Genomic DNA, 10,985 nt, shown 5'->3' with positions numbered 1-10,985 from the left:
TAATTTTTCTTACATCATCATCATTTCATATATCATTGCATATCATTTATTTGAATATCATGCTTATTGCCATCCTTCTGACACTTGTAATAAATTTAAAATAAGTTTTGAAATAAGGTTAAGGATGACAATTTGCATAATTTCTTACATCATTGCATTGTAAGATGAAGCATTACCCTTTTAAGTATCAATTTAGATTTATCAAAAATAAAATTCAAAAGATCTTAAAAAGGGTGATGATTCATATTGTCCTCGCATTATCATGGTCATCACATATTTGTCTCATTAATGTAAAAGCCGAGTGGATTATCGATTCATTTAGAATTAATGTTGATTCTTATATGGATGTTTATCTGTTTAGAATCAATATTAATCCTTATGGCTACTAGGATTCTATGTTAATGAAACAAATACAAAATTTGAAATAATTTCTCATTATTTTCTTTTTATTTATAGGTTGAGAATCACAAAGTTGTTTAAGTATTCGAGAAAATGGAAATTAATATGGGATCAAGTAGCAGTGAGATGAGATCAGTAGAGTTGAGAAGAAAATTGCATCTAAAAGTTAAAAAGGCTGACACTACTAGTTTGAGAGAATTAGGGAAGAAGCTGAAGACGGTCCAACAACTCACTTTAGTGAGGAGGTATTGAAATATTTTGAGATTGATGGAAGTGAATGTGCAAGAAGATGCCATAACAGCTCTAGCCCAGTATTATGATTTCCCGTTGAGGTGCTTCACTTTTCAGGATTTTCAGTTGGCTCCGACCTTAGAGGAATTTGAGCAAATTCTAGACTTGCCTTTGGAGGGTCAACAGCCATATCGCCCTATGAAACATCATGCATCTCTGCCGACTATCGCCAATGTCTTAAGGATTCATCTAGCTGGGTTACAACAAGCTTATCAAGAAAAACATCAGAATAGAGGATTCACAAGAGAATTTCTTGAGCGACAAATGCATAATTTGGCAGAAAAAGAAGATTGGGAGACTTTCATAGATGTCCTAGCACTCACCATTTATGGCATTGTCCTCTTCCCTAAGCATGACAACTTTGTGGATTTAGCAACAATAGATGTGTTTCTTGCATGCAAAAATCGATCTGAAAATCCTGTCCCTGCACTACTAGCTGATGTTTATTGTACACTGATTTTCTGCCATGAAAGGAAAGGAAAGAGGATTATATGTTGTCTACCTATGCTTTATATATGGCTCACAGCTCATGTCTTTAAAAGGCCAAGTGAGATCAAGTGTCCGATCACTGATTTGCTGAGGTTTCAGATTGGGCAGAAAAATGGTCAAGAGTGGGCTAATCACTTAGCCAGTTTGAATGAAGGACACGTCAGGTGGCACACTCCATGGCAACAGTCAACGACTGTTGTTTATCACTGTGGCAATTACCCAAATGTTCCTCTTATGGGTACTCAGGGTTGTATTAATTACAATCCAATTATGGGACAACGTCAGCTCGCTTATCCCATGATGGGACTACCTGCTGAGGAATTGTTGATTCCTTTTGTTGTCTATTATGAAGATGGAAATTTCACTGAGCTTATCCAAAAGGCAAGGAATGCTTGGGCAAGGGTTGTTCGAAAAGGAAAAGAGTTAGGCGTGAGAAGTTGTGCAGCGAAAGCAAGTTACCGTCAATGGGTTAAAGTAAGAGTCCAAGAGATTAAGTTACCATTCAAAGATCCAGGTACCTCCCAAGAAAGTGAGCCATCTAATCCAGAACCCTTTGAGAATGAAGAAGTAAAAGAATTAAAGGTAAGACTGGCTAAGATGATTGAAAAGAATGTGAGGGTAGAAAGGGAGCTTCGAGAGAGCCGTCAAACTTGTGCCATTTTGAAGAGAGAAAACAGTGAAAAACAACAAGCCTATGAAGAGGTTTGGAAGAAGCAGAAGTCTGTGCAAAGCCATACAACTAAAGTTCAACGTTGCCTTGAAGCTGCAAATAAGGAATTAGGATTGAGGGTGAAGGAGCGAAATGCAACTTTATATGAGAAACGACAATTGAAAGGTGCATTGTACAAGGCAAAAAGAGATCGAGAAGAAGCTTTGACTCAAGCCAGTGAACTCCAAACACGAGTGCAAAATATGGAAGAGCAGATAAAGGAAATTGTCATGGCATGCGAGGCTGAAATTAATGCTGAAAAATGAGAAGTGATCAGAATCATGAAAGAGTACGAAGCTATTGTGAAAGTGAAAGATGGTCAGATAGAAGAAGAAGATAAGCTTATTGAGTATTGGATCAAGCGCTTCATACAACTTGCATCATTAGCTAATGCCGCGATTGATGACGTCCTGTATATGTTGACAAAGGCTGAGACAGCTACTTTTTTCTACATGATACCTCAAGAAATTAAAGATTTTCTTAGCCATTGCAACTGGTTGGTCTCAGAGATGAAAGGAATGATAGCTAGGGCTAGGAAGGGGTGATGTAATGATTTGGGGTATGGGTAGACTATGTATGGGTAGAAAAAAAAGATGTATTTTGAATCAAATTCTGATGTACTTTGATGTTTTAATTTGATTATGAATTATATTTTGGTGTGTTTCATTTGATGAGGATCCTACATTAATTTCCATTAAAGACTTGAAGACGCTCAACAACTGTGATGATTCTTTAATCTTTGGTTGTTATTTTTTTTTAAGTGCATTTTTTCATTTTGATTAATTCTTTTTTTGACTACAAACTATTTCAGAAAATTAAACAAATATAACGGGGAAACGTTTTCTAAAGCATCCTTATAGAACTTGCGCTCAAGCAAGGATCATGGATGAGTTAGAGGAGCACAATGACGAGCTGAGAAACGATGTTAATCAGTTGAAAGAACAAATGGCACAAATCCTAGAGGCACTGAAGTCTTTAGAGAGAAGAACCACAGAGGGGACCCCTATTCAAGCACCTCCTGCACAACCCATTCCAACCTATCCACCAGGTTTTACCCCTACACAAGGACTATCTCGAAGTTTTCCTCCTCATGAAACAATGGTGCCTTTGACCTTGCATATAGAAAGGCCTCCACAACAAGCTTTCAATCAACAAGATGTCCAATTTCCCCCATATGGCCTTCCCCAAGGTTATACGCCTCCGATAGCTGAGAACCCACCAAACACTGGCCAACCATCAAATCAACCCAATCCTGCACAACCTTCAGGTCCACAAATCCAACCAACCCAAACATCTATCCCATCATATGCTTACCCTCAAAATGCCCATCCCCAAGAAACTCATATACCCCACACTATACCTACCCCAAATCAACTGATCTACCACCAACCACAAATCACTAATCCTAGCCTTGATGGAAACCCAACCATATCACCATTTCATTCGAATAAGACCTTAGAAGAACCCCAGCCCAATTACTCGGAGGAGCACTTCCAATCCAGAGAAAAATTGCAAATATTGGAAGAAAGATTGAGAGCTATTGAGGGAAGCAGCTATGGCATTGGAGAAGCTGCGGATCTTTGCTTGGTCCCAGATGTGATGGTTCCTCCAAAATTCAAAGTGCCTGATTTTGATAAGTACAAAGGAACGACATGTCCAAAGAGTCATCTGATCATGTACTGTAGGAAGATGGCATCATATGCCCATGATGATAAGCTGCTAATTCACTTTTTTCAAGACAGTTTGATTGGAGGAGCTTTGAGTTGGTATATGCATCTTGAGCGTACTCGTATTCGTAGTTGGAAAGACTTGGCTGATGCTTTTCTAAAGCAATATAAGTACAATATTGATATGGCTCCTGATAGATTATAACTGAAGAATATGTTAAAGAAGGAGGATGAAATTTTTAAAGAATACGCCCAGAGATAGAGAGAAGTTGCAGCTCAAGTGGAGCCCTCTTTGTCTGAAAAAGAAATGGTGGCTATGTTTATTGATACTCTCCAATCACCTTTCTATGATAGAATGATTGGAAGTGTTTCGTCAAACTTCTCTGATATTGTGATTATCGGAGAAAGAGTGGAAGGAGGAATGAGGAGTGGTAAGATATTTCACAATTCGGGCGAACCCTCCAATTTAAAGAAATTTGCAAATGGTCCAGAAAGAAAGAAGGAGGGAGAGACTAATGCTATAGCCTTTCACCCAAGAGAAGTTCCTTTCATCAGATCTAACCTTGCACCTTTTCAATTCCAACCCATATTTCCTGCTCCTCAAATGTCTTACCCATATGTCAATGTTGTTTCACAGAATCCAAGTCCCCAATCTTATCAGCCGCGATCCTACCAACTTGCTCTGCCTACTTTTCCTATAACACCACCCATGAGACCACCCGAGCATTGGAACCAAAACCCAAATCCCAACCAAATAAGACCCCAAAATAATCAAGAAAGGAAACAAGTTCAATTCGACCCAATCCCTATGTCCTACATTGAGTTACTACCTCGCCTATTCCAAAGTTCATTAGTTGTACCCTGTCCAATGAAACTTGTAGAACCACCCTATCCAAGAGGATATGACCCAAATGCTAAGTGCGAGTATCATGCTGGTGGCATTGGTCATTTGACAGAGAATTGTAGGACATTAAAGTTCAAAGTGCAAGACTTAATTAATGCCAAATGGCTGAATTTCAAGGAGGATAATCCTAACATTAGGAGTAACCCCCTACCTGGGCATGGAGGATCGTCGGTAAATGCCATCGAGGAAGAACCTGCACATGTTTGAAAGAGGAAAGTTGAAGAGGTTACCACTCCTCTTAAGGTTATTTTTGATGAGCTGTGCAAGGCTGACTTGATTAGGGGTTTTGTACATGAAGAAAATATGTGTGACTTGCACCCTAATGCATACCACTCCATTGAAGATTGTGAAGAATTCAAGCATGTTCTGCAAACCCTGATGGACAAGCATTTGGTCCAAATCGGGCACCCTAAGGAGAAAAATGAAGTTTCGATTGTTGATGGACAATCCTCAACTTTCCCGAAACCCTTGGTCATTCATTACACCAAATGTATGAATACTCCAACTACCAATGGACCTAGACCCATCACTATACAAGTACCGGCTCCATTCCCTTACAAGGACAACAAAGCAGTACCATGGAGGTATGATGCAGGGGTTTATGTCGACAATTTTAAGGAAAATCAAACACAAGGTGTCAATTCTGATACTCTTGCCCATCTCACACATTGCTGGCGCTGGTGGAATGACCCGCAGCGGTTGTATTTACACACCTGAGGAGCTGAGAAAGGAGCGAACAAAAGAGATAGAGATATCCTCAAAGGGGAAAGCCAAAGTGGGCGAGTTTGAAGACGCTGACAAAGAGAAAATGCCTGAAATAAAGAAAGCAGTGTCAGATGAAGAAGCTTGTGAGTTTTTGAAATTTATTCGGCAAAGTGAATATCAAGTTGTGGAACAATTAAACAAAACTCCAGCATGAATATCTCTTTTATCGTTGTTGTTGAACTCTGAGCCACATAGGAGGACTCTTTTAAAAGTGTTGAATGAGGCTCATGTCAACCATGATATCACTACCGACAAGTTTGGAGGCATTGTTGGTAATATTGTTTCAAACAATTATCTGACCTTTGCTGATGATGAAGTACCTGCCGAAGGAATGGGGCACAATAAAGTACTGCATATTTCTGTGAAATGTCAAGATCACATTATTGCTAGAGTGCTTATTGACAATGGGTCTTCTCTGAATGTGATGCCAAAAGCAACATTGTCAAAATTACCTTATGATGGGTCACATATGAAACCCAGTGCCATGATAGTAAGAGCTTTTGATGGAACAAGGAGAAAGGTCATTGGAGAAATTGAAATTCCAATTCAAATTGGTCCTTGCACCTTTCATATTTTGTTTCAAGTAATGGACATCGCACCAGGTTACAGTTGTCTTTTGGGGAGGCCTTGGATTCATTCTGCTGGAGTTGTACCATCCACATTGCATCAGAAACTGAAGTTTATCATTGATAATAAGTTGGTGATTATCTCTGGTGAAGAAGATATGTTAGTGAGCAAACCTTCATCCACGCCTTATATTGAAGCCGCTGAAGAAGCTCTAGAGACCTCTTTTCAAGCTTTAGAGATTGCAGATGCTACTTATGTTAGAGAGGGAGCTCCAATTTTAAAGCCTCGATTGTCTAATACATCCATAATGACTACTAAAGTCATGCTTGACAGAGGTTGTCAGTATGGATACGTGTTAGGACAAACCATCACGAAAGCAGCAAACTGGTTACAGCTCCATGAGAATAAGGATAGATTTGGGTTAGGATACACGCCCACTAAAGCTGATAAGAGGAGAGTCATGGAGGAAAAGAAAGAAAGAAGATTAGCCAGGTTGGAAGGTAGGGAGCCCAAGACTGAAGGGGTCCCCATTTGTGATCTCCTGAAAAGCTTCTATAGTGCTGGATTTGAGTTTCAAGACTCAGTGGCTGCTGCTGATGTGGATACACCTGAAGAAGAGGTTATGGACCTAGTCCGTACTTGTCTGCCAAACATAGAAGTTGGCAATTGGGAGATCATTGAGTTACCTGTGATTTTTAATAGCTATTCAAAGTAATCCTTGAAGTTAATCCTATTGTTTTGTTTCAAAGCTTTAGGATATCATTACTTTTTGAAAACGCTGATATATGATTTCTTTTTGTAATTTGAAATATCAGTTTGTTTTGTAAATTGGGACACATGTTTCCTTTTAAGTATATTTAAATGAAATGCAATTTGAATTCTCAGTAATCTTTCGTGTCTTTTTCTTTATTAGTTGAATCTTGTCGTTTATTTTCTTTTTGTCTCAACTCTCGCACAATGCAAATTCGAAAGTGACATGTCTGAAAGTAACAGTGCTAATATCTCATCCACTAATTTTGATTGTCCCATTAATCAAGCTGTCCAAGATGATAGTGATGTTGATTTACCCTTAGAATTTCTAAGATTGGTCGATCAAGAAGTGAAAGAGATCCAACCTCATGATGAGTCCACTGAGACAATTAATTTAGGAACTGAAGATGATAAGAGAGAAATCAAAATAGGCACCCTCATGAAAAAACAAGAGCGCGACAAGTTGATTAAACTCTTGCATGATTATAATGATGTCTTTGCATGGTCTTATGAAGATATGCCAGGTCTAGATGTTGACATAGTCGAGCATAAATTGCCACTAAAACCAGAGTGTTTCCCAGTTAAGCAGAAATTAAGGAGAATGAAGCCTGAGATGTCATTGAAGATTAGAGAGGAGGTCAAGAAGCAATTTGATGCAGGTTTTCTTGCTGTTGCTAAATACCCTAAATGGGTTGCTAACATTGTGCCAGTTCCCAAGAAAGATGGAAAGGTTCAGATGTGTGTTGACTATCGGGATCTAAATAGAGCCAGCCCTAAAGATGATTTTCCATTGCCTCACATTGATATGCTAGTAGATAATACAACTCAACATTCATTTTTCTCTTTTATGGATGGTTACTCGGGTTATAATCAGATCAAAATGGCTAAAGAGGATATGGAGAAAACCACATTCATTACACCTTGGGGCACCTTTTGCTACAAGGTCATGCCTTTCGGTTTGAAAAATGTCGGGGCAACATATCAAAGGGCGATGGTGACATTATTTCATGATATGATACATAAGGAGGTTGAAGTCTATGTGGATGATATGATTGCCAAATCAATGACTAAAGAAGACCATGTTGTAAATTTACATAAATTGTTTGAGCGATTGAGAAAATTCAAATTGCGGTTAAACCCTGCCAAATGTACCTTTGGGGTAAAATCAGGCAAGTTGTTGGGATTCATAGTCAGTCAAAAAGGAATAGAGGTTGATCCTAACAAGGCAAAAGTAATCATGGAAATGTCGCCTCCTCACACTGAAAAAGAAGTTCGTGGATTTTTGGGGAGACTAAATTATATTGCTCGATTCATATGCCAACTAACTGCCACTTGTGAACCAATTTTTAAGTTGCTACAGAAAAATCAGCCAATGGAATGGAATGAAGACTGTCAAGAAGCTTTTGAGAAGATAAAACAGTATTTACAAAATCCCCCGATACTAGTGCCGCCAGTGTCAGGGAGGCCACTCATTATGTATTTGACAGTGTTAGAAGGATCCATGAGATGTGTTTTAGGTCAACATGATGAATCGGGTCGGAAAGAGCACGCCATTTATTACTTGAGCAAAAAATTCACTGATTATAAAGCTAGATACTCTTTGTTGGAGCGAACCTGTTGTGCCTTGGCTTGGGCAGCTCATAGATTAAGGCAATATATGTTGAGTCACACGACTTGGTTGGTGTCAAAAATGGACCCAATCAAATACATTTTTGAGAAACCAGCCCTTACTGGAAGGATTGCTCGTTGGCAGGTCCTATTGTCAGAATATGATATTTTGTATGTTACTCAAAAGGCAATCAAAGGCAGTGCTCTCGTAGATTTCCTAGCTCATCAACTGGTGAATGATTATCAGTCAATATAGTACAAATTTCCTGATGAAAATATAATGGCGCTGTTTAATGAGAAAGAATCTTCAGCAAAAGACGAATGGGTCATGATGTTTGATGGTGCTTCTAATGCACTTGGACACGGGATTTGTGCTATACTGATTTCCCCAGAGAGGCAATATATCCCAGTCACAGCTAAATTATCATTTGATTGTATGAATAATGTAGCTGAATATGAAGCATGTGTTATGGGAATTCAAGCAGCTATAGGGTCAAAGATTAAAATTCTCAAGGTATATGGTGACTCAGCTTTGGTTATTCACCAGCTGAAAGGTGAATGGGAAACCCGAGATGCCAAATTGATCCCTTATCAAGCCTATATCAGGGATTGGTGGAGTATTTCGACGAAATTACTTTCCAGCATATTCCTCGTGAGGAGAATCAATTAGCCGATGCTTTAGCCACTTTGTCATCAATGTTTGTAGTGAGTCAAAAGGAAGACATGCCATTCATAAAGATGCAACAACTTGATCATCCTGCCTATTGTCAAATGGTTGAAGAAGAATCTGATGGTAAACCTTGGTATAATGACATTAAAAAATTCCTCAAATACCATGAATACCCATTAAATGCTGTTGAAAATGACAAAAGGACATTGAGGAGGTTAGCAATGAGTTTCTTTCTGAATGGAGACGTGCTCTATAAAAGGAATCATGATATGGTTCTGCTTAGATGTGTGGATGCTTCAGAAGCACGAAAGATCATGGAAGAGATTCATGAAGGTTCATTTGGGACCCATGCCAATGGACATGCCATGGCAAAGAAGATTCTAAGGGCTGAATATTATTGGTTGACAATGGAGGCCGATTGCTTTCGTTATGTGAAGACATGTCATAAATGCCAGACATATGCTGACAATATTAATGTTCCCCCAACAAGTTTGAATGTCTTGTCATCGCGTCGGCCTTTTTCAATGTGGGGAATTGATGTTATTGGATCCATTGAACCTAAAGCCTTTAATGGTCACCGCTTCATTCTAGTTGCTATTGATTATTTCACAAAATGGGTTGAGGCTGCTTCATATGCTAGTGTGACCCGAAATGTGGTGGTGAGATTCATTAAAAAGGATTTGATCTGTCGGTATGGCCTCCCAAGCAAGTTGATAACAGACAATGGCACTAATTTGAACAACAAAATGATGAAAGAATTGTGTGACAATTTCAAGATTTGACATCATAATTCCTCTCCCTATCGCCCAAAGATGAATGGAGCAGTTGAAGCAGCCAATAAAAATATTAAGAAGATCATCCAAAAGATGGTAGTGACATACAGGGATTGGCATGAAATGCTGCCATTTGCCTTGCATGGATACCGAACTTCAGTTCGTACTTCAACCGGGGCAACTCCATACTCTTTGGTATATGGAATGGAAGCAGTATTTCCTATTGAAGTCGAAATTCCCTCTTTAAGGGTAATGATGGAGACCAAATTGGAGGAAGCAGAATGGGTGCAATCTCGTTTTGATCAATTGAATCTCATTGAAGGAAAACGGTTGAATGCGTTATGTCACGGTCAACTATACTAGAGAAGGATGAAGAAGGCTTTTGATAAAAAGATTCGCCCAAGAGAATTCGGTGAGGGAGATATGGTGCTTAAAAAGATTTTGCCAACGCATAAAGATTATCGTGGCAAGTGGTCCCCGAATTATGAAGGACCATATGTGGTGAAAAAGGCTTTCTCAGGAGGGGCTCTAATCCTCACAAACATGGATGGACAAGATCTTCCAAACCCCATCAATTTTGATGCTGTAAAAAAATACTATACTTAAAAAAAATAATTAAAAAAGAAGAAAAAATAAAAGAAGAAATTAGCTCGCTAGGTTGAAAACCTGAAAGGGCGACCTAAGCAAAAGTTAGAGCGACCTGGTGAGTTAAAAACTCGAAAGAGCGGCTCAGGCAAAAATTAAGGTCAAATAAATACTACACTGAACTGAAAACCTGAAAGGGCAGTTTAGAGGGGCACTAACTTCAGTCGCAAGAAAGGGTTTCAAATCGAGAAATATGATTGACTGGAATACTAAACTGGGGCAATTTTGAGAGGTTAAAGTTGAATCAAACGGAAGATGGATTCAAAATACCATACAGGGGCAATTTTATTTTGGCAGTCTTGTTAATGGATGATCAACTTACATGGGAGATTAACACTGTTCATCTGGAAGACGTCATTTAATCGGCATAATACTTCATTATTCTTGTAGTCATTCTGATCCTTTGTTTGATGTATTTGTTTTTCTATTATGTTGTAAGTCCTCTTTGTAAATTCACCATTTCTTTATTACAGTCATCCTACTTTCCAAAATATTTATCCCTGACTTTTGTCATCTTCCATTCAGCTTATATACACCACTTTGTTTACTCAACTTCTTCAACAGCATTAACCAACATTTTTATTGTCATTTCAATAATTATATACTAAAAGGAAACATGCAAATTGTTAAAAGGGTAATAAGAAAATATGATTACAATTGGAAGCTTAAAAAAATTCACACAGTAAGTTTGATGAATCTCTTGATAAGTTTAGCGTGACAGAAGAAGTTGTCTCCTTATCATAATTCA

General features: G+C 38.6%; 1 protein-coding gene and 1 pseudogene across 1 annotated transcript; both read left to right on the top strand.

Annotated features, from left to right (window-relative positions):
- The first annotated feature begins 666 nt into the window (after positions 1–666).
- LOC113874345 lies at positions 667–2,154 on the top strand. The gene has a single exon (XM_027512571.1). It carries the CDS (start codon positions 667–669, stop codon positions 2,152–2,154), a length of 1,488 nt encoding a protein of 495 aa, XP_027368372.1.
- A 616-nt stretch (positions 2,155–2,770) lies between these two features.
- LOC113874344 lies at positions 2,771–10,198 on the top strand (annotated as a pseudogene).
- The last annotated feature ends 787 nt before the right edge of the window (positions 10,199–10,985 follow it).

Source organism: Abrus precatorius, unplaced genomic scaffold (genome assembly GCF_003935025.1).
Source record: "Abrus precatorius isolate BTA unplaced genomic scaffold, Abrus_2018 Scaffold8, whole genome shotgun sequence".
NCBI classification, from domain to species: domain Eukaryota; kingdom Viridiplantae; phylum Streptophyta; class Magnoliopsida; order Fabales; family Fabaceae; genus Abrus; species Abrus precatorius.
This window is presented reverse-complemented; position numbering and strand designations above follow the sequence as displayed.

Coding starts and splice junctions, on each gene's coding strand:
- LOC113874345 (XM_027512571.1), top strand. CDS start 667: ATGGAAGTGAATGTGCAAGAAGATGCCATAACAGCTCTAGCCCAGTAT.